Here is a 23,150-nt window from a genome sequence, read left to right on the forward strand (position 1 = left end):
ATGAGAACACACTGGTCTGTCCCTCTTGTGCTCTGAGCAAGGTCACAGTGAAGGAGCAGGAAAGTCAAACAGAATCCCCCCCATCCCCACTGCAGGAGCTGGAGTCTATCATTGATCAACCTGATAAACCAAATTCCAGCTTGGATTTGCACCGATTTTTAATGCTGTAAATCCATGGCTCTTTTATGATGTCTTAAACATATTGTGTTAGTGTCATGTAGGACAATTAGCTGCCATCATCATATCAACCAATGGGACAGATGCCCGCATCTGGAATACTGTGATCAGCTCTTCTCAAAAAGGATATGACACAAAAGGGGGTGAAAAGACAGGAGCCAAAACTGAGAGCTTTGGAATAATTCCCATATGAAGAAAGTAGGAAGATTGGGACTGGCTAATTTAGAGAGGAGAATATGGCCTTGTGCTCCAGGCAACTTCTACCGCTGAGGGGAGGGACACCCTCAGTCTCTCCTGTTGGTGCTCATCCACTTTGGATAGATAATTACATCTTGGAGAAAGAAGTTGACCCCGGTTCTCTCCCATCTCAGCTGAGTGCCCTGAAAGTTGCTCTCTCTCTCTCGGGCCCAGTCTCCCTCTGGCCCAATGTATAGCAGCAGTTGTGCAGGATGTGCGCTGGGCGAGGGGAGGGGTCATCCTGAGCTTACAGGAAACGGACTTTGGCTGGCTAACAAAGTTTGGGCTCAGTGAAGGAAAAGGGCTTTGACTTGGGGTCAAGGAGCTGCTTCTTGCTTCCCCAACTGAAAATCCTGCACTATGCATGATATGAAGATCTCTACGGTGAAGTTCAACTGGACGAGAGCTGCCGTCATACAGGCCTAGTGGGGCTGGCAGGATGGAGCAGACCTGGCCACTGCGATACTGAGCCAGCTTTCCAGTGCTTTGGACTGCTGAATGCAGACCTGAAATCCCTGAACTGGCCCAACCAGCTGCACCTCAGAATAGACCCTAGCGGAGCCATTCTGTAAGGACCAGGGCAGACCAGAGATGCCTCTTGCCTACCTGGGCAGACTGACTGGGTCAGTGGTTGGGGATTTTGATTGGGGTAGGGGGAAGTTTGTGATGAGACAGCATTCTGGACAGTTTGCCACCTGTCTCAAATGCTATGACCAAACCCCTCCTGGAGGGATCTGGGTTGCTCAATTTCATACCTATATATAAAGGGTTTCCCCCACAGTTCTTTGGAGTGTTCACCTTTGTCCCTAAACAAAGAATATTCCGGTGCCCCATGTGCCCAAAGGACTTTGAATGCTTGCAAGGTGTGTGGGGGAGGGAACCGCCGGCAGAGGTGACCAGGAAAGTTGTATTTTTATTCCCCAAAACCAGTGTGAGATTGGAGCTGTCAAGTGATTTAAAAAATTAATTGCGATTAATCGCACTGTTAAACAATAATAGAATACCATTTATTTAGATAATTTTGGATGTTTTCTACATTTTCAAATATACGGATTTCAATTACACAGAATACAAAGTGTACAGTGCTCACTTTATTTTTGATTACAAGGGAAAAAAAACAAGAAATAGTATTTTTCAATTTACCTCATACAAGTATTGTAGTGCAATCTCTGTCATGACAGTTGAACTTACAAATGAAGAATTATGTACAGAAAAATAACTGTATTCAAAAATAAAACAATGCAAAACTTTAGAACCTACAAGTCTACTCAGTCCTACTTTTTGTTCAGCCAATCGCTCAGACAAACAAGTTTGATTACAATTTGCAAGAGATAATGCTGCCCACTTCTTGTTTACAATGTCACCTGAAAGTGAGAACAGCCATTCATATGGCACTGTTGTAGCCGGCATCACAAGATATTTATGTGCCAGATGCACTAAAGATTTGTATGTCCCTGCATGCTTTAACCATCATTCGAGAGGAGATGTGTCCATGCTCATGGGGAAGGGATAGCTCAGTGGTTTGAGCATTGGCCTGCTAACACCAGGGTTGTGAGTTCAGTCCTTGAGGGGGCCACTTAGGGATCTGGGGCAAAATCAGTACTTGGTCCTGTAAGTGAAGGCAGGGGGCTGGACTCAATGACCTTGCAAGGTCCCTTCCAGTTCTAGAAGATAGGAGAGTTGTTTTTTTTGTTTGTTTTTAAATAATGGGTTCTGCTCGATAACTATCCAAAGCAGTGTGGACCAACGCATGTTCATTTTCATCATCTGCGTCAGTCAGATGCCACCAGCAGAAGGTTGATTTTGGCGGTTTGGTTTCTGTAGTTTCCACATCAGAGTGTTGTTCTTTTAAGACTTCTGAAAGCATGCTCCACACCTCATCCCTCTCAGATTTTGGAAGGCACTTCAGATTCTTAAACCTTGGGTCAAGTGCTGTAGCTATCTTTAGAAATCTCACATTGGTGTTAAGTTTTCTTAAAACAAACATGTGCTGGGTCATCATCCAAGACTGCTATAACATGAAATATATGGCAGAATGCAGGTAAAACACAGTAGGAGACATACAATTCTCCCCCAAGGAGTTTAATCACAAATTTAATTAATGCATTAAATAACGAGCATCATCAGCATGGAAGTATGTCCTCTGGAATGGTGGCTGAAGCGTGAAGGGGCATACAAATGTTTAGCATATCTGGCATGTAAAGACCTTGTAATGCTGGCTACAAAAGCACCATGCTAACACTTGTTCTTGTTTTCAGGTGACATTGTAATCAAGAAGCAGGCAGCATTATCTCCCGTAAATGTAAACAAACTTGTTTGTCTGAGCAATTGGCTGAACAAGAAGTAGGACTGAGTGGACTTGTAGGCTCTAAAGTTTTACTACTGTTTTGTTTTTGAGTGCAGTTATGTAACAAAAAAAATCTACATTTGTAAGTTGCACTTTCATGATAAAGAGATTGCACTACAGTACTTGTATGAGATGAATTGAAAAATACTATTTCTTTTGTTTGCCATTTTTACAGTGCAAATATTTGTAATCAAAAACAACAATATAAAGTGAGCGTTGTCTACTTTGTATACTGTGTTGTAATTGAAATCACTATATTTGAAAATGGAGAAAAACATCCAAAAATATTTAATACATTTCAGTTGGTATTCTATTGTTTAACAGTGCGATTAAAACTGCGATTAACCATGATGAATTTTTTTAAATCACGATTATTTTTTTTAGTTCATTGCATGAGTTAACTGCGATTAATTGACAGGCCTACATGAGATGTTTTATTTATTTTTCAGGAAGGTCCCCTACACATTTCAAACCGGCCCTTGTGGCTGGCCTTAGTACCTGGCAGAAGAGTTACACTCAAATCCACCCAGCCACCACTCTCAGCTCTCCTGGTTCCCAGTTCTCTATCTGTGAAATGGGCTTAAGCGTGCTACTTTGCACTTGTTCATTTGTACATGCTCCAATGCTCTACAGAGGAGAGAATGGCTGGCTGGCCTCTTTTCAGACACAGGGTGACTGAGGCCCAGGAAGAATAAGCCACTTGCACAGAGCTAAGTGTGACACTCCCATGTATAGGGCTGCCAACCGCCAGGATTGCATTGGAGTCTCCAGGAATTAAGATGTTGTCATGTGACGAAGCCTCCAGGAATATGTCCAACCAAAACTGGCAACCTTATCAATTTGCCCTGCACAGCATTCACACCATCACCATGAACACTGGTCAGAGATGCTAAAAAAAAATAAAAATAAAACCACACCAAATATGGGACAGATCTGAGAGCTGATCACAGGTCTGTAGATTAAACAGCCAGCGCTTAACCTACTAGATAACACTGTCTCTAAGCCAGTTCATTGAACTTTTCTTTAGTTGCTCCATATGAAAAATGTGCCTAATAATGCTCTGTTACTGATTATGGTCACTGGATTAGGCCTGCTGTTTTAAACAGGGAGGAGGATTACAATTTTTTTTTCCTTTTCAATTTTGAAATGGGACATTTCAAATCAAAATTTTGACCAGCTCAGCAACTGGTGGAAAAATGAAAGGGGAGGGGGAAATCTGTGCAAACTTTGCCAAAGTCTTTTTTCTTTTTTTCCAATTTCAAAATTTCAGTGCAGCTTTCTGATTCCAAAATCTTTTGCCGAGCTCTATTTGAATGGTGCCCCCCAAGCATGGTAGGCGATTGACAAATCTAAAAAGATAGGTCTTTCCTTCAGGAATCAAAGGTGGGAAAGGAGAGGACACACCACTTTTAAAAATATATATTTCTGTTGATTTGCAAACTCAAAAGGTCTCTGCCTGTGGTGCACATGTTAGTCTCCTGAGGATTGAAATGCTTTAGTCAAAGTAGGTGTGTGTGGCCATCCCTCCCTGTCAATCTCCAAGGGAGGCCACACCTCCTCGCTGTCACACACTCAGAACAGTAATCTGTAAAAGGGGAAAACTAGCTGTCTCTAGAGCTCAGGGCCAAGCATTAATCTGCCATCGGGGCCCAGGTCTTCAGGCAGGGCAGAGCAGTGACTGGTCTAGCAACCTAGCTCTGGTAGAAAGTAGACTAACACAGGCCTCCTGGCCTATGGTGGGGAGGAAAGGTTAGGGGGACCCGGGCCCACCTGACTCCACCGGGTCCCAGCCAAAGGCAGAAAGTTCCACCACTGGGTCAGCAGGGAATCCAGCCACAACATGCTGACCTGTGTTCAGGCAGCAACACAGCCAGACTAGAGTCAGCCATCCCTGAGCTACTTCCTCCCCTCCCCTCAGGGTGTACCTGAGTCCCAGGGTCATCCTCCATCTCCCTGGGGTACATCACCATTGGCAATCCCAGCAGCTCCTCAGCATCAGGCATGTCTGGCAGTTCTAGTAAGTCCTCAGGACAGCAGAGGTCTTCTGCAGGCTCCTGCTCCAGCAGCAGGTTGGAAGCATCTGTCTCCCTCAGCAGCTCCAGCTCAACTGAGTTGCAGGGACCACCTTTTGTATTTCCTTCTTCCTGTCCTGCCCCTCTGCATTCGGAGAGGCGGACAAGGCCTTACAGGTTCCACCCACCAGGGGGCGTCCAGCCGTTCCTAGCTCTCAATCTCCAAGGGAGGCCACACCTTCTTGCTACAATCAAACTCAATCATTGGGCTCAACCCAGGGGTGTTTGGGGTGGAATGCAATGGCCTGTGATGTGAAGGAGGTCAGACTAGATCAGGGGTGGGCAAACTTTTTGGCCCTAGGGCCACATCTGGGTGGGGAAATTGCATGCAGGGCTACGAATGTAGGGCTGGGCAGGAGGTTGGGGTGCAGGAGGGAGTGCGGAGTGTGGGAGGGGGTATGGTGTGCAGGAAGGGGCTCAGGGCAAGGGTTGGGGTGCAGAAGGGGTGCAGGGTGTATGAGGGGGCTCAGGGCAGGGGGTTGGGGGCTCAGGGCAGAGGGTTGAGATGCAGGAGGGGTGCAGAGGGCTCAAGGCAGCAGGTTGAATGTGGAGTGCAGGAGGGGTTCGGGGTGCAGGCTCCTGCCCAGTGCCACTTACCTTGAGCGCCTCCGGGGTGGCAGCGGTGCACAGCAGGGCTAAGACAGGCTCCCTCCCTGCCTTGGCCCCGCGCCGCTCCTGGAAGCAGCCGGCACCATGTCCCTGCGGCCCCTGGGAGAGAGGGGGCAAAGGGCTCCACGCACTGCCCTTGCCTGTAGTTACCTCCCCCAAAGCTCCCATTGGCCAATGGGAGCTGCAGGGGGCAGTGCCTGCGGGCAAGGGCAGCGCACGGAGCCCTCTGCCTCCCCCAGGGGCCGCTTCTGGGAGTGGCGAGGGCCAGGGCAGGCAGGGAGCCTGCTTTAGCTGCACTGCACCATGGGGCTGGTAATCCCGCAGGCCGGATCCAAAGCCCTGACAGGCTGGATCCAGCCCGTGGGCCATAGTTTGCCCACCCCTGGACTAGATGATCTAATCATCCCTAAAAAATCCTCAAATCTGCCTCAGTGGTTGCTGTTGTGCCAGGGTGAGGGACATCAGGTTGTGGGAACACACAGTGGGGGGGAGCCCCAACAAAGGTATTGAAAGCTGCTATCTGTGTGCACAGGAAGTGAGCTGCACTATGTGTGTGTTGAGGAGATAGCATATGTACAGGCCGGACCCTGCTGAGTGCATGGGAAGGGGATCACCCTGTGTGCATGGCAGGGCATCCTGTGCCTAGAGGCGAGTGTGCATGGAATGGACAGCACAGTGCTCCACTGCAGGGCCACGCTGCCTTTCTGGACCCACAAGCCCAGCTTGTCCTGGGGTGTTGGTGAAGAGGAATGTGTGCTCCACCCCATGCACACAATGGTCCCCTTTCTGCACAAGGCGGAGCTCCACCACCCCCTGCAAAGAGCCATGAGAGTGTCTGGGCAGAGAAGCCAAGGGACCAGGGCTGCTCTAGCTGCGTTTCTTGTCCTGTGAGAGAGATTACCAGCCCCAAGGGAAGTATGCGCACTGCCTATGCCATAGCAGTGACCCAGGGAGGCCTGTGGGCAGGCAGTGGTGACAGAGGAGGGTGAGAGCAAAGGAATACAGGATGGGAAGAGAATGAAAGGGGAGAGAAGAGGGGGGTTGATGGGGAAGAGTGGACTGAAGGGCCGATGGCATGGAAGGTGGAGACAACACAAGGGGAGAAGGGGACAGAGAAATGGAGAGAGGAGGAGAAATGAGACTGAATAGGAACACACTGGAAAAGCCGAGTGCAAAGGAGGAAAGCAGCAAAGGACTGTGCCAGAGGGATGGGGAACGTGCCACTCTTCCCTGGGAGCAACCCGCAGGAATTGTCCATGCAGCTGGTGAGGAGCAGCCCACAGAGCTCAGCAACCACTGGGCTCCCTCTGCATCCAGCACTCTGGGTTAAGGCTAAGGGCAGTGGATTGCGTGGCTTGGGCCTAGCTGGGCAGGATGTGTGAGCCGGAGGAAGCCCTGTACACTCCTGCTCCAGGACAGGGAGGAGGGGTTTCTTTGGCTCCCTTGCTGTCCAGGTGGGGGAAGAGGCTGTAGCTGCTTTGGGCAGCCGATTACTTTTCCAGCTACAGCAGCTTCTCCCCACAGCCGCCTCTCTAAACACATTGTGCCCACGGCCGGGGCCATGCCACAGGCCTCCTTCCTCAGTTAAACTTGCCCACCAGGCCCTTCCCCTTACATCCAGCCCCTTACAACCAGGGCATGCAGCCTCCCGCCCCTCCCCCACCCCTTCCCTGTCTGTGCTGCAGCAGAGCCCCTCTCCTCTGGAGCAGGACCCTTTCCCACACGCCCCACCCCCAATTACTAATGTACTCACAGGGGGCCGTATCCCTGCAGCGCCTGACAAGCATCACTTAACCTGCCTCACTGCCATGTAATAACCTCATCTATCAACCTGGAAGAGACTGCAGGGCCATTGCAGGGAGGGGCTCTCTTTAAGCAGCAAATGTCATTATCCAAAGTCCCTGGTCCCCTTGCTTGATATGCAAAAAACTCGCTGGCTCCCCAGAGTCCCGTGCAGAGAAAATGCCCCGCAAAATGGACATTTGTCATGTTCTGCACGCTGATGCATTGCCCAGGAAATGGGAATGATTACACCAGCGGTGGTGGGCCCAGCAGAGCCAGCCTGACACCTGGTGGCACAGCGAGAAAACACACCTCTTCAGGAGAGAGGCCCAGACCAGGAACCACGGAAAGCTGGACCCTCGGCTGGGGAAAACCTGCTGCATCTGACAATTGTCCCTCGGGGGCTATTGGGTTTATTTACCTTCCAAGGAACAGTTCACTCTTCCCCCATGGAGGTATTCATTGGGGTCGGCCTTACCCGCATGGCTGCTCTAGGCCGAGAATATTTCTATGCCACCCCCAAAGGGTGGAAAGGCAAAATGCTGACAAGCGAATGCGAGTGTCGCCGGCAACTCTGGCCGCACAGGCTGCAATGTAAGTACATGGCCCCAGGCCTACAGAGGTGGAGGGCATGTGCTCAACTTTAAGGACGCGAGCAGGCCCATTTGGTCCGGGCACCCCTGGAGATCAGAGATAGGCGCTCCAGCAGTCGGCAGAGGCAGGGCCTAATGCTTATTGGGGGCGAGACTCTCTCAGTGCGTGTACGTGCAGCGCCCAGCACGATGGGGCCCTGATTTCATTTGGGGCCTTTTGACACCATTGGAACACGGACCATTAACCATGAGCCATACAAATGATTTCCCACCACAGGCTCTGCATGGGCAGGACCTTGCTTCCACCTGACCTATGTCCTTTTCCTGCCATCCCCCCATTTCTTCCTTCCTTCCTCTTCCCATATTGTTCGTTTCTCTCTCCCGTGTGCTCTCTCGCCTTTATCTCCCTTTTCTTCCTCTCCCCCCAGCCCCTGTGCCTGTTTCCCCAACCCCACCTCTGTCTGGCTCTCCCTGGAGCCTGTCTCTCAGCTGAGTCTCCCTTCCTCCCACCCTGGTGAGCAACAGCCACGTCTGCACGGAGCTGGGGGTGTTCTGAAAAGCAGGCACAAGGCGTCTCTTGGTCACAAAGAGGCTGAGCTACCAAAACTCCCTGGCTGCCCCCGCAGAAAGTGGGGCGGCAGTTCTCTATCCCTTATTGGGATCCTTCCCCTCTTGCTCTCCCTTTCTCAGGTACGCCTTGACTTCCCTCTCCTAGTTCCTCCACACTTCTCTGTCCTCTGTGGGCAACTCTCTGCTTTAGCATGGCTGGCGCTGTAGTGAGGGCCCAATCACAGCAGGTACCTGCTGGCGGGACGGGTGCACAGCGCTGGGGGAGGCTGGCATGACAGGCACAAGGCCCCACATGCTATCACCTTTGGTAGGTGGCCAGTCACCACTCTTTGGAAGCAGGGCAGGTGACTGAGGCCAGGAACTGAATACACAGGCCCCCAAAGGCCACCCGAAGGTGCATGGCCATGGAGAATCAGTCCTGGGGCACTGGGGGCCAGGGCTCACAGCAGGGCTAGCCAGGCAGGGGCTGGGAAAGGCAGGGACTGGCACAGGGCAGGGAGGGGAGCACTGGTGCCATGGGGAGAGGAGGGCCTGGCACAGGGCAGGGAGGGGAGCACTGGTGCCCTGGGGAGGGAAGGGGCTGGCACAGAGCAGGGAGGGGAGCACTGGTGCCATGGGGAGGGGAGGGGCTGGCACAGGGCATAGGGTTGCCAACTTTCTAATTGCACAAAACCGAACACCCTTGCCCCGCCCCCTGCCCTGCCCCTTCTCTGAGGCCCCACTCCTACTCACTTCAACCCCTTCCCTCCGTCACTTGCTCTCCCCCACCATCAATCACTTTCACTGGGCTTGGGCAGGGGGTGGGGATGCAGGCTCTGGGGTGGGACCAGGGATAAGAGATTTGGGGTGCAGGAAGGGGCTCCAGGCTGGGGCCAAGGGGTTTGGAGTGCAGGAGAGGGAGTCAGGGGGTTGGGGTGCAGGAGGGGGGGGTCAGGGCTGGGGCAGAGGGTTGGGGTGCAGGAGGGGGCTTGATGTGCAGGCTCTGGGAGTGGGGGCAATGTGCAGGCTCCAGAAGGGAGTTTGGGTGCGACCTGGGGCAGGGGGTTGGGTTGCAGGTGGAGGTGCAGGGTCTGGGAGGGAGTTAGAGTGCAGGAGAGGGTTCCAATCTGGGGCAAGGAGGTTGGGGTGCAGGCTCTGGCCAGGCGGCGCTTACCTCAGGTGGCTCCTGGTTGGCAGTGCAGCGGGGCTAAGGCAGGCTCCCTGCCTGCCCTAGCCCTACACTGCTCCCAGAAGCGTCCAGCGTATCTGGCTCCTAGGCAGAGGCGCAGCCAGTCGGCCCTGTGCAGCTGCAATTCCCGGACAATGGGAGCTATGGAGCTGGCGCTTGAGGCAGGGGCAGCACGCTGAGCTTCCCTGGCTGTGCCTCTGCCTAGGGGTCATAGGGACATGCCGGCTGCTTCCAGGAGCTGCATGAAGCCAGGGCAGGCAGGGAGCCTGCCTTAGCCCCGCTGCATCAGCGACCGGACTTTTAACAGTCTGGTCAGCAGTGCTGACTGGAGCTGCCAGGGTCCCTTTTAGACCGGGCATTCCGTTCGAAAGCCGGACATGTGGCAACCCTAACAGGGTGAGGAGGGGAGCACTGGTGCCAGGGGAAGGACTGGCACAGGGCAGGGAGGGGTGAATGGTAGCAAAGGTCTAGCCCCTAGCATGAGTGAGGGGTGGCTGCGGGGTGCAGCCAGCCAGGGCCCGACCACCAGAGCGGAAATAAGCAGGACAGGCAACATTGCATCAGCCACTTGCTTTATTCACAGACTCCACGCGGTTTCCCTGGCAAAGGGGGAGCTGCCCCACCCCTCACTCTACAATGCAGCGGAAGGACTGGACAGTGGGGGACACAGCCCCCCAATCAACGGGCTTACGGTACTCCCCCTTCTCCAAGAGGTACTGCCTGCCACGGAAGTTGGGGTGCTCATAGAATACCCAGGCCCCCTCCAGCACTTTGCAGGCATGGATTTCCCGGATGTGGAACTCGTCCATGACCGAAGGGCAGTCCTCCGTAGATTCGTACATCTGGCCACCAAAGTCCCCCTTCTCAAAGATCTGAATGCGGTGCTGGTCTCCACTGGACTGGAACAGGAGACAGAGAATCACACGTTGCTGGGCACAGCAGCAGTTCTGGCTCATTCTCTCACTATACACAGGGAGCATAGGAACTGCCGGGCTGGATCAGACCTGAGTCCAGCTCATCTAGGATCCTGCCTCTGGCAATTGCCAGATGCTCCAGAGGAAGGTAAAGGACCCCACAACAGGCAGATGTATGGTAATCTACCTCCCAAGGTTTCATCCTAACCCCTGGTAGCTAGGGATTGATTTACACGTGGAGCAGGAGGTTCTGTTTCCCTCCCAGAACTCCGAGTAGCATCAGCTGTTATGCCACAAAACCCCTCGCTCATTGCACTCCTGTGCAAGCCCCTTCATGTCCCAGTGGCTTTGGATGGAGGCTGCAGGAGGCCGCTGGCCATGGAGACCTGGGTTTGCATAGGACTGTGCTGTTTCTGAGCATCACAGGTGGACAATTAAAGGGGCCTCATTACTCCTGAGAGGCAAGAAACCTCCCCTTTTCCCCACCCCCAACCCTGGGGAATGCACTGATGATGGGAACATAGTGACTAGGAGAGGTGGCGGGGAAGAGGTAGCTCCCAGGCATATAAAAGGACAGGCCTGACCAAAACAATCGGCTGGCTTTCCAGTTCACCTGGGTTAGTTTGTTGCACCTCAAGGTGCCCTTAGGCTCCCCCAGCCCCTGTCTGGATTTTTTTTTTTTTTTTTTTTTGCTGTACCAGTATTGGCTCCTCCACTGCCCAGAGGCTTTAACACTTGAGCACACCCTGCAGCCTCAGAGGTCTGATTCTCCCCTGCTTTACACCTCATGTAGTCACTGGCCCATCTCCAGATGATGCCAGATGCTGCCATCCTGCTATGTCAGTGTTAGGATCCCTGGGTGGAAAAGACGGATGAGGGGCCGGGTAGGGCAAACCGAGGCTCAAGCGGGGAGAGGCCAGGGCACTGCTGGTGACGGATAAGAGATGCACTGTGGCTGGCTGCGCTTCAGTGTTTTAAACTGATTCCCATTGCTTTAACCCTTCGGTTGCTGCAGGTTTCAGAACTGGAGCCGCAGTGTGCCCCAGCGCAGTAAGGGGTCAATGAGATGGTGACAGCCTGTACTCACATTTCACATGTGCAAGACATTATATCAGCTGAGATTTCAAGCACTGAATAGCCCATAAGCGCTGCAAGGGTGTTAATCTGCAGCTTCTTGTGCAGCCTGGCCCACCTCATCCCTACCTCCCTGGTCTGTTACCACCACCAGCTCCAAGCTGAATGCCACCATTTCCCTTCCTCAGGGCAGCTTGTTCCTCTTGCCCTCCCCACCAGAAAGGAACGCTTCACTGCTGCCTTGGATGAGCTGGAGGCCCATGCCCACGGGGGAAGGTTCCCATAGCTCACGTTCCTCTAGTGACCCGCTAGCTGAGTGCCCCCAGCCGTTGGCTCTTTCAAGCACTGAGCACAGCTGAAGGCAGTCACATACCACTACGAGGCCTTGGCATTGGTGAAGGCAGCACGGGAGGCAAAAAACTCTAAACCAGGCACCAGCTGACTGGGCTAATAGTCAGAATTACAAGTTAAATACTTCCACCCACTGTTTAATTATAGAATATCAGCAGGGCTCCACCACTGTTAAAGCAACCGGAAGGGGCAGCTCTTTGAGACCAGTGGCAGGGGAGGTGGTGTCCTCTGGGGCCCACCCGCTGTTCCAGAGGAAAGTCCTGCTGTTCCAGAGCCCCCTATGGGAAGGTATGCTCTGGCTGGAGGATGCTGGAGCAGCTGCTCATGCCCCAGGCCTGCCTCTGGAACATGGAGGCCTGCAGCATTTAATGCGTTGGATTTCCCTCCTCTGGCAGGGGCAATGCTCTGGGCACTAGCTGGCTGGACACTGGTTTATCACCTCTTAGTTTACACTCCTTGGTTGCCAAAGGCATCACTGTTAAGCACATTGATTGCCTCCAGCATTACACTGAGACTTGCCCCCCTCTTCTCCTTCCACGTGCCCTGCATTTTTAGGGATGTTCTTTATTCCATACTTAATAGTTCATGGGCAGCTGCACTACAGAGCTACAAAAGCATTTGATCAGATAAAAACATTTCCAACCAACACATGAAGGACGATGCACAGGGTGCTGTATACCATCAGTGAAATTCTGCTGAGCTGCGGCCCTTTCAAAATCAGCTTTGGCCTGTACTTTTGATGCACCTGGCTTTTATTCCCTGCCAGTGGAGAGGGTCACATGAATGCCAGCAGCGGATGAAAGCTTCCCTGCTCTTCACAGCCTAGTCATGGCAACGGGTTCCTCACGCTGGCAGGCTGAGCACAAGCAGCAAAGCCTTCCTTTGAAAGAAGGGCAAAGAAAGCCAGCCAAGCACTGTGTTCTCCCTTGATAGCCACGGGAACTCCCAGCGTAGACTAAGGAAGGGGGATGCCCTGGGAAAACTGCCTGCACTTCGCTGAGGGTCCCATTTCCCTGTACTCAGGGATACACGCCTTGGTTACCCTGTCACACCCTGCCAGCCTCAACGCCAGGCTGCCCTACATTCCCTTCCTCTAAACTTTTGGAAGGGAACCAGACTTCCCATCCACCTTATGCATCAGCTGTTTCTTTCACACCACTATTGAGCATTCGCTGCCCCTTGCTCACTCAGCAGGTTGCCCATGGGGTGAGCTGGTTGCCAGCACAAGCTGCAGGACAGAGCTCAGATCCACTCCTGTGTAAGAGCAGGTCAGCATGGATTCCTCAGTGAAGCAGGTACACAGCCAGTCTTTCCAAAGGCCAGGCCCTGCGCTCTGCGAGTGCTGGCAGGAGCTACTGAAATGCTTGAACGGAGCGATTTGCGACCATGGCAGAATGAGAAACCTTAGATCCAATGTTCCTGCACTTGGGGCAGGTGCCTGAGGTGATACGGGGCTTAAAATTCCCCTTTTGTGCTCTCTAGTCTTGGGCAGTTGAGGGATCTATCTGGCTCAGGGCTGCTCCCCCTTACGCTGCTCCCCGTACTCTACTAATGATCCTGAGAAACAAGAACAGCCCTCCATGAGTTGGGGTTGTTCTCACCCACTTCGCTGCCAGCATGTGGCAAAGAGGACTCTGCCCTCTGCTAAAAGTCTTGTATCAAAACGCCATTGGCTTTACTTAACATCCTCACTGTCCTTCCAGCCCCTGCTGCAGACAGCGAGCTCCTTCCACGCAGGCCGCACATGTACAGTGAAGCAGCTGGAAGTTTGACTGACTGAAAGGGATGGAGCCTGTGGCCAGTTGAGTTAATGGGAAAAGCAGGCAGCACGCTGTCTCGCATCTCCAACCATCCCTGGGATTCCAAGTAAGATAGGGTTACCATTCGTCCGGATTTACCCGGACATGTCCTCCTTTTTGTGCTAAAAATAGCGTCCGGGGGGAATTTGTAAAGCACTCACAATGTCCGGGATTTCCCCCCTCCCCCGGAGCGGCTGGGAGGGCTGCAGGAAAGTCCCGGGCTGGACTCCGGAGCAGCTGGAGAGGAGCTCCGCCCTGCATTCTGAGCAAGTGTCTCAGCACAAAGTGCAGCCCTCCCCTTTTGCAACTGGGAGCGGTTACTGCCATGCAGCGTAGCAAAACGGGAGCGAGAGCACTTTGTGCTGATACAAGGGCAGCTCTCCCCTGCAACCCGGTCCGGGCCAGGGACCGGGTTTTGTTGTGCAGGGCCAGGGACCGGGTTTTGTTGTGCTGGGGAGCTTAGCCACGTGTCCGGCTCGCACAGAGCCCAACACCCTGTTCTGAGCAGCAGGGTAAGGGGGGCAGGAGAAGGGGCAGGGAGGTTCTGGAGGGGGCAGTCAAGAAACGGGGGGGGGGCTTTTTGGGGGGAGTGGAGAAAGTTTTGGGCAGTCAGGGTACAGGTAGGGGGTAGGGTCCTGGTGGGCAGTTGGGGGGGGTCTTAGGAGGGGGCAGTTAGGGGACAAGGAACAGGGAGTCTTAGGTAGGGGGTGGGGTTCTGGAGGGAAGTTAGGAGCAGGGGTCCCAGGAGGGGGCAGTCAGGGGACAAGGAGCGGGGGGGTAGGGGGCTGGGAGTTCTGGGGGGGAGCTGTCAGGGGGCAGGAGTGGGGAGAGGGATCGGAGCAGTCAGGGGACAGGGAGCAGAGGGGTTTAGATGGGTTGGGAGTTCTGGGGGGGGCTGTCAGGGGGCAGGAGTGCGGAGAGGGATCGGAGCAGTCAGGGGACAGGGAGCAGAGGGGTTTAGATGGGTTGGGAGTTCTGGGGGGGAACTGTCAGGGGGCAGGAGTGGGGAGAGGGATCGGAGCAGTCGGGACAGGGAGCAGAGGGGTTTAGATGGGTTGGGAGTTCTGGGGGGGGCGGTCAGGGGGTGGGGAGTGGTTGGATGGGGCGTGGGAGTCCCAGGGGTCTGTCTGGGGGTGGGGGTGTGGATAAAGGTTGGGGCAGTCAGGGGACAAGAGGCAGGGAGGCTTAGATAGTCCTGGGGGGCAGTTAGGGGCAGGAGGGGGTAGTCAGGGGACAAGGAACGGGGGGAGGGTTGGGAGGTCAGGGGGGGCGGGAAGTGGGAGGGGCTAGGGCGGGGCTTCTCCCGTCCTCTTTTTTGCTCACTGAAATATGGTAACCCTAAAGTAAGAGGGGGCAAGTGGTTTTGTTTTTAATTAACTTTAACTAGGCAAATGGGGTGTGGGATTTGTGCACAGGCAGACACCTGCAAGTCCTCACCAGCGGAGTGCTCCTAGGGGAACCATCCCCCTACCTACACCCCATGTCTGGGGGTTGGGGGCTGAGCTACTGCCTGGCAGCCATCTCCTCTCTCTAGTGCCAGTTGCACTGAAACTGAATGACCGCGAGATCGGTTCTAGCAGGGAGCAGAGTGGGAAATAAGCTACAGAGGTTCAGACAAACCCAGGCTGGCACAGGCCGTGCAGGGAAGATTCTCCAAAGCAACTGAATGGGGAGTACAAATCCCAGGGATGGAAATTCCCAGGGGGCTTGTGCCCCTAACTGACATAGGTGCTTAGGGAATGTCACCATGTGTACACACCAGCTGCTGCAAACTGCGTCTGCCAGGAAGAGGAGCAAGGAAAGTAGATGAGCAAACTAAGGAAAACAGGGTACAGAGTAACCACCTCCCCTGTATAAATTCCAAACCCCAGCTTCCTAGAAGCAAACTGCAGCAATGTTATTTCCAAACAAAACTACACTGACACCCCAATTGTGAGAGGTACCCACTGAAACTTACCTACAACCTGCCCAAAGCAAACTGCTTTTTGCACTGAAATCAGTGGGGGAGTTTCTCTTTATCTGTTGACATCACATTTCTTTGCACCACTTCAGCGGGTCATGGGGAAGCTCAGAGCATTTCCCTCTGTTGTGGGTTAGACTGAGCTGCAGCAGCGTTTCAATAGAACTACAGCCGCGTTCTACATGAAAACACTGAAGCTTTCCTGGGAAGATTTTCTTACTCTCTCTGCCTTCCCAAGGTTGTGGTTTGTTCACTTGCCCCTTAGATTGCAACCTTCTGATGATGCAGAAATTGTCCCATATGACCTGTTGGGATTCTCTTAACCTCGTTCTCAAGTATATCTGGGAATATCCCATCCGTTGTGTTATGGAGGAGAAGCAGCAACATGTGTGCTTTGGGGGAGACTGGGGAAAGGAAGGGAAAGTCAGACTTACTAAGTGAATGGCTTTGCATGAGCTGAGGCGGTCATTAAGGCCCATCCAGCGCTGGTACTCGGGGTACTCGCCATGGGTCAGAACGTACATGTTCCCTGCAAAGTTAGGCCGCTCATAGACAACCCAGGCACCCCCCTCCACTCGGATGGAGTTGCAGCGGCTTAGGTAGGTGTGAAAATCAGGGCAGTCACTGTCACACTCATAGCGACGGCCCTGGAAATGCTTGTCTTCGTAGAAAGTGATCTGAAACACAAGCAAAGCAGAGAGAGGGGAGGTTCCTTCTTCCAAACAGATGGTGACGGCTCAGTCGATGACTCTTGGGCAAAAGCAGCAAAGAGTCAGGCTGAGGGGGTGAGAACTGCAAGTGCTGTCACTGAAGTAAGCATGCGTTAGTTAAAATCGTACCATTTGAGCAAGGCTGACACCTTAGCTACTGCCTTTAACATAAAGGCACATCATTAACCGTGAGCAGTTAAAGGGACTGCCCTGGGAAGAAATGACAAAACCTAATATTATTAGAATGGTCTGAATGACATTCAAAGAAAAAGGCAATAAAAAAAAATTGGGGTGGGGGAGAGGGTTGCTTTGGTTTAAATTACTTGCAGTGGGCCCAATCCTGTGAAGCCTCATACTCACCAATAGTCCCTAGAAGAGCGAGTAGCCCGAGGGAAAGCCAGTTTTGTAACAAGAACGGCAGGGTTGGCACCGCTGTTTGCAACCCAAACACCACAGTTCTGTTCTAATTTTGAAGAATGAAACTGTCTGTTTTCATTGGCCACGCTAAGGGAAATGCAAAAAGTAAACAAACCATCGAGAGGGAAAAGGCTAGTTTGGTTCACATCTCTTGTCATTTTAATTATTTCAGGGATGGTTTGTAACAGAGGTAAAGACGTTTAGGCTCCAGTCCTCCAAATACTGTGTGAGAGAGCTACTCGCATGCTTTAAAATGAAGCACGTGAATGTTTGCATGATCGGGCCTTATCTATTAACTGCATGATTTTCCCTTTCATAGTTCTCGGAGTCTCTATGTATAACATACATCAGCCTGTTTCCACTGCCTAAGCTATGATGCCTTAACATGACCATTTTGTTTCACCACTGAAAAAAAGTTTCAAAAGTGAAATTTGTAAAATACATTTGATTTCCCTCCCCCATCCTCAATTTGCTTTAACCAAGCAAATCAAAGTTTTGTAGTCACAGAGAACAATTCGCTGCTCCTATTTTCAGGCTGCTTCCCGTCCCCCTTCAAACATGACCACAAAGAGAACGGAGAACCCCTGAAGTTTATGTCCACAGAGCAAAGAATGGACTAACAATAAAGATCAGTATGTCTAGCCTTAGTGAGAAGAGCTCATGGGAATGTGTAAGGAACACGCTCCTCCCCACCAGCCCTCCACTAAGCTCCTTTCACACACACAGACTTCACTGCAGGTGGGCACAGAACCTTAGTTTAAGTGAGATGGCTCAGCATTAACCCGCAGGGAAGTGACAGGTGAATTCTGGATTGCAGTTCTAAACTCCCGGCCCATCTCTGCAATGGCCTGACAACACACACAGTGCTTGGAGCTCAGCAGCCTGAAATAGCCGTCACATGTGACATTCCAACCCCTCAGTCAAACAACCAACCTCCTAGTATAACTCTACCCCGTTAACTGCCAGAACGCCAAGGTAGGGGTTCCACAGCACATAATGCATTTGGGGTAATAGGTGCTTGTGTGGGCCCCATTACCATAGCATCTGAGCTCCTTACAATCAGTAACAACAGCCCATGAGGCAGGGCAGTGCTGGCGTCACTATTGTACAGGTGCCAAGCTGAGGCAGAGAGAGGCTAAGTGACTTGCCCAAGGTCACACAGCAAGTCTGTGGCACAGCAGGTCTCCCAAGTCCTAGACTAGTGCCCTAATCGCTGGACCATCCTGCCTCTCGGAGGACACTGGAGCCTCCTGCTCCCCACAATTTAAGTTATATCAGCAACAAGAAAAGAAGTTAGTGAAGCAGCGAGTGAACCTTTGTCCTTGATCTTTAGTCAGTTTCTGTCCTCCAGCAGGCTCAGCCCCAACACCACCAGCTGTCAGACAAAGCACCTTTCCCCCTGCTTAGAAGATCTTAGGTCCCAGTAGTGAAGTAAGTTCTACATGAGCAGACCCTTGTGCCCACCTGATACTGGGGCAGGTCCCTGCCTGCCTGCAGCGCCCTGTTCTCATGCTGCGATGGGACTCGGAGACAGGAGCGGATGACAAGAATATTTTGCACGGCATGCCTGTGCAGTGTCATTGTGCCCATTTTACATACGGGCACACAGAGCAATGAAGGGTCACTCCAGTGTGTCCCCCAGTGGAAGTAGGAAGTTCAGAATTTGGCTGTATCTGCCCAGGGCCACTCAGCGAAGCAGCACCCGACTGGGAACCAGCACCTAGGCTCTCAGTCTCATGCACTTTGATCCATAGGCAGAATATAGGGTTGTGAGCTACATCCCTGTCTGCTTTAAACCTGCTAGGAGTCCAAAGTGTAGGGCCTGCTCCCACCTCCACTGAAGTCAGTGGGAAAGCTGCTCTCAACACCCCTGGGTACAGCACTGGAGTCTGAGGGTATGTCTACCCAGTGTTTTGGAGCACCAGACTTGGGCTTGCGGGGCTCACGTTGGTGCTCTAGAAATAGTGGTGTAGACAGCACTTTGAAGCCGCAGCTTGGGCTCTGAAGGCTAGGGAAGGGTGTGGGCTTCAGAGCCCTAGCTCCAGCCCAAGCAGCACCTTCAAAGCGCTGTCTGCACAGGTATTTTTAGAGTGCTGGCACAAGCCCTGCTAGCCCAAATCTGTCACCCCAGGCTGGGAGGCTCACTCCAAAACGCTGGGGTACACATGTCCTGAAGCAGCTCAGGTGTCTGGGCAGTGCCCTCTTTGGCAGTATGATACACTTCACACAACTGGTCTCCCCCCACCTGTGATCAGAGAGTCAGGCATCAGCATCCCAGCAGTCACGCTGTACTTTCTCCTCGACAGCCTAACTATGGAGCATACACTGGTGCTGGCTGCTAGCTTTGAAACTCAGATGCTTTGCAGACAGACTGCGCATCTTCCCACAAGCTTGCCACGCTCTCCATGGCACAGCAGTCCTCCCCAGTAAGACACCGAGGAGAGCAACAGGCACTAGGCACATTTGAGTCTCCCCAACAACCACAACATTCGCCTCCCACCTCCGCTCTCCTGATGTACTGTAGCAGAAAGAGAAATATCCAGTGTGAAGAAAAAGGGAGGAGAGACCATGTTTGTCACTCACAATACAGCCCTGTATTTTAAAGTCATTTTATCTGCCTGAGCGAGCTTTCAGTTTGAAAAACTCCTGTCCCCAGTGGAAAGCCATGTACATTTTTGAAACACTTGCTTTTTATTCATTGATCTTCTTTCAGAGAAATAGACTCTCCTACCACTGTGCTAAATTCTGCTCTATTACCCTAAGCTCTTTCTGCACTTCTGCCATATTTGTAAACAAGAGCAGCTTCCTAAGTTGCATCTCTTCCCCTCGGAAAGATACACACACACACACTTACCCTGGTTCCTGTTTTGGACATTTTCCGTTCTAGGCACTACACCCTAGCTGCTGCAGGAATTCCAGGAGCACCTGTAAAGATCCAGAAGCTGGGGGCCCCTTTTTATAAGGCTCCTTTTGTACCAGACATTCGCTTTGTCATGAGAATGGGATCCAAGAATTGAGTCAGTGATTCTAGGGCTAGGGATTGTTTCTAGAAAAGCAAACAGGATTAGGGAATAAAGGGAGGCTTCGCTATGCTCTTTATTTTTTTGCTGTTGCATCATCAGAGCTGAATGGTCTGCTGAGTCAGAACACCAAAACTCGGCCAAAAACATTCCAACTAAGAAGCCCCCTGCCTGGGGGGATGACACAGTTTGGTTGCTCTCTCTGCTTTGAACATGCTAAAAAAGATTGATCACCGACTAGAATCCAAGAATCTTAGGCCCTACACCCCTCTGTAAAAAGGGACCAAGCCTTGTGAGAGGACATTTTCCAATTGTTGCAAGGTGCTGTGGTGACAGGTTTCATAAACACATGCTCAGCAGAAGGGTGGGAAGAGAGCTGGAGAGAATGGCCTCTGCTTAGAGGAATGTTTGTGCAGCAGTGATAACACTGAACCGGGCAGTGTAGCCTAATGGATAGTGCATTGGACTGGGACTCAGTAGACCTGCATTCTATACCTGGCTCTGCCAGTAGTCTGCTGGGTGACCTTGGGCCAGTCACTTCTCTGTGCCTCAGTTTCTCCATCTATAAAATGGGGATAGCAATATTGACCTATGTAGAGTGCTTTGAGATCTAGGGATCTCTAGATAAGACCTAGTTATTTCTATAGCACCCTCCATCTGAGGGGCTCAAACTGCTGTTAAGAACATTAACAGACATACCCAGGGGAGGGACTTTTATCCCCATTTTACGATGAGGAACGTGAAGCAGAGGGATTAAGTAAGGTGTCCACGGTCCCACAGGAAGTCCATGTCAGAGTCAGGGACAGAACTAAGATCACCTGTGATTTAACCACAAGACGATCTTTCTTAGGAACACCCTTATACTGACTCGATGCACTGGGCTAGGTAAATACTTAACACAATCAAAGCAGGGCACAAAACAAGGAACACAGGGGTGTAGATGTCTGTGCCCCAGAAGTCACTCTGTTATAAACACCTCTCCAGCTATTGCCGGCACCACTCCAAAGGCTTAGAGAGACAAAGACAGCAGATGAATTTGGCAAACAGCGCCTGAACCACTCAGCTGTTATTTCAAGTCTGTCAGAACGGATCCATTTCATCCCAATGATTCCGCATGCTTCTGTCTACACCAGCACACCTTTAAACCCTGCCAACTCCAGAGGCACCCTGAGGCCAATAGGTTGATCTAGATATCTGCCCAATGGCATCCCATTCTCCTTCCTGCCTAATCCTTTAAGTATCAGGGTCTGTGCTTTACACACACTGGTTTTCTGCTAGATGTGAGGCCACTCACCACCATTAATCCAAGAGCTGTTTATGAAGATCCCAGCATCCAGCCTAGGACCCAGCTCCCACTGAAGGGTGCTACAGTGGCTCGGTATATTAATCCCAGAACTGGATTCCCTTTTGCTATCCCACATCCCCATTTAAATGCTGGGTAGGTGCACATCAGAGCCAACACCTCCATTTCTTCCCTGGGCCTAGGACAGACAGCCACTTGTGGAGGTCCGGGGGGGGGGGGGGGGCAGGGGATGGGGGAAGAGGAAGTAAGTTGTCCTGTGGGGGGCAAAATTGTGACATTACAAAGCTATGAGGGTGTGTTGCCAAATTAGATTTTTATCATCATCCTGCAAATGTGTAAGACAGATTCATCATCATCCACTGTGGATTGGGTAGTAACCCGAGGGTGTAGCTGGGTTTGTCCCACACCTTTAAGAGCCATGTCCAAGTCTTATCTTCACTTATTACTCAGGCAAAACAAACACCCACTGTAACTTCAAAGTTACAAAAAGAGGAATAAACCTCCCTCTTAGCATAGGGAAAATTCACAAGCTAAAACAAAAGAATCTAATGCATTTCCTTGCTATTATTTACAATTTCTGTAATTTTTAGATGTATCAGTTCAGGATCTTTTTAGGAGCTGGGCTACCTGCTTGGTCTCTCTCTTTGTCCTAAGAGGGAACCAACAAAGAGAACAAACCCAACCTCCCCAGATTTGAAAGTATCTTCTTTCCCCATTGGTCTTTCTGGTCAGGTGCCAACTAGATTAATTGAACTGATTAACCCCTTACAGGAAGTGATTCTGTACCTCTGGCCAGGAGGGATTTCTGTTACTGCATACATAAAGGTTATTACCCTTCCCTTTATATTTATGACACCCACTGATGGCTAGGAGAGTTTTGGCTGAACACCAGAAGACTAGATCACCCACTGCTGTCAATCCAATGTCACTCCTCCACTGAAGTGAATGGAGCTATACCAATTTGCACTAGCTGAGCATGTGGCCCCACTGTCTCTCCTCAGACCATACCTCAATCCCCTTCTCCCTCCCACTTACTGGCTCCAGGAGCCTGCTGGAAATGTTGACTCATGCGTGCATAGGTCCAGAAGATGTTGAGGCTAGAGCATCAGATCCCGTTATTTTCCTTGTGCTCCACACATTTGGTTTCTCTGTTTCACATTTGCCAGTTGGGTGGTTCAAATAAACATCTCACTATATTTGTATGTAATGTAGCTTGCCTCGTTTGCCTCACTAATTGTGAACTGGTCAATCAGATGTACCCCACGAGCCCTGCTCCTGCCCTGGGTCAGCTGGCTCGAACTTGAGGAGCTAAAAATTGCAGCGGACATTCAAGCTCAAGCTGGAGCCCAGGTTCTGGGATCCTCCACCCTTGCAGGGTCCCAGAGCTCAGGCTTCAGCCCAAGCCCAAATGCCAAGCTGACTCAGGCCAGCCGTGGTTAGTTTTTATCTCAATGTAGACATACGCTTGGAGACTGGTTGTCTTGAGAGCAGATATTGAAGGTGAGACCCACTCCCGTTGATTTTCAACTGTGGAAAGCTGAAATATTGATGACAGGAAACACTGCTCAGATCAAATGACTGTTGTGACAGGGATGCCACAGCTGATACTACCTCACTGACCTCCAGGACTGAGAAGTCTCACCCACTGTTGCTAAGGGAAGTAATGTTCCCCCCCACATGGAATATGACCACATTTACATGTCAGAGCACCGCAGGAGCTAGAACCGTAGGTGGCCGGTGAAAATATTCTTTGTGGTGGGAAGAAATGAGTCAAAACAGTCAGACACTGCTCTCCAGTGCACGTGTGCGGGTTGCTCTCTCCATCCCAGCCTGTGTGCAGGGGAGGGCTGGGGGGGCGGAGGGGGCAATAGGAGAGTAAGCCCACCTCACCCACACAGGGCTGAGCCTAACTCTCCACGCTGGCCTGTTGACTCTCAGAATTCAGAGATTTACTGTGGCCAGCTCTTCTAAATGTGAGGGGGATGAGTGAGGAGCTGTAACAGGAGGTGGTTTTGTGAGGCTTGGGTTTATTTGGGGCAGTAGGACG

At 51.8% G+C, this 23,150-nt stretch overlaps 1 protein-coding gene across 1 annotated transcript; it reads right to left on the minus strand.

Moving 5' to 3' along the window:
* Positions 1 to 10,132: 10,132 nt before the first annotated feature.
* Positions 10,133 to 19,815, minus strand: CRYGS (crystallin gamma S). Its single transcript, XM_054039553.1, has 3 exons — positions 19,635 to 19,815; positions 16,088 to 16,330; positions 10,133 to 10,454 (listed from the first exon to the last, which is right to left on the minus strand). Exons 1-3 carry the CDS (start codon positions 19,653 to 19,655, stop codon positions 10,182 to 10,184), a joined length of 537 nt encoding a protein of 178 aa, XP_053895528.1. The 5' UTR covers positions 19,656 to 19,815; the 3' UTR covers positions 10,133 to 10,181.
* Positions 19,816 to 23,150: the final 3,335 nt, after the last annotated feature.

The sequence above is a fragment of the Malaclemys terrapin genome, chromosome 9 (assembly GCF_027887155.1).
Source record: "Malaclemys terrapin pileata isolate rMalTer1 chromosome 9, rMalTer1.hap1, whole genome shotgun sequence".
NCBI lineage: Eukaryota > Metazoa > Chordata > Testudines > Emydidae > Malaclemys > Malaclemys terrapin.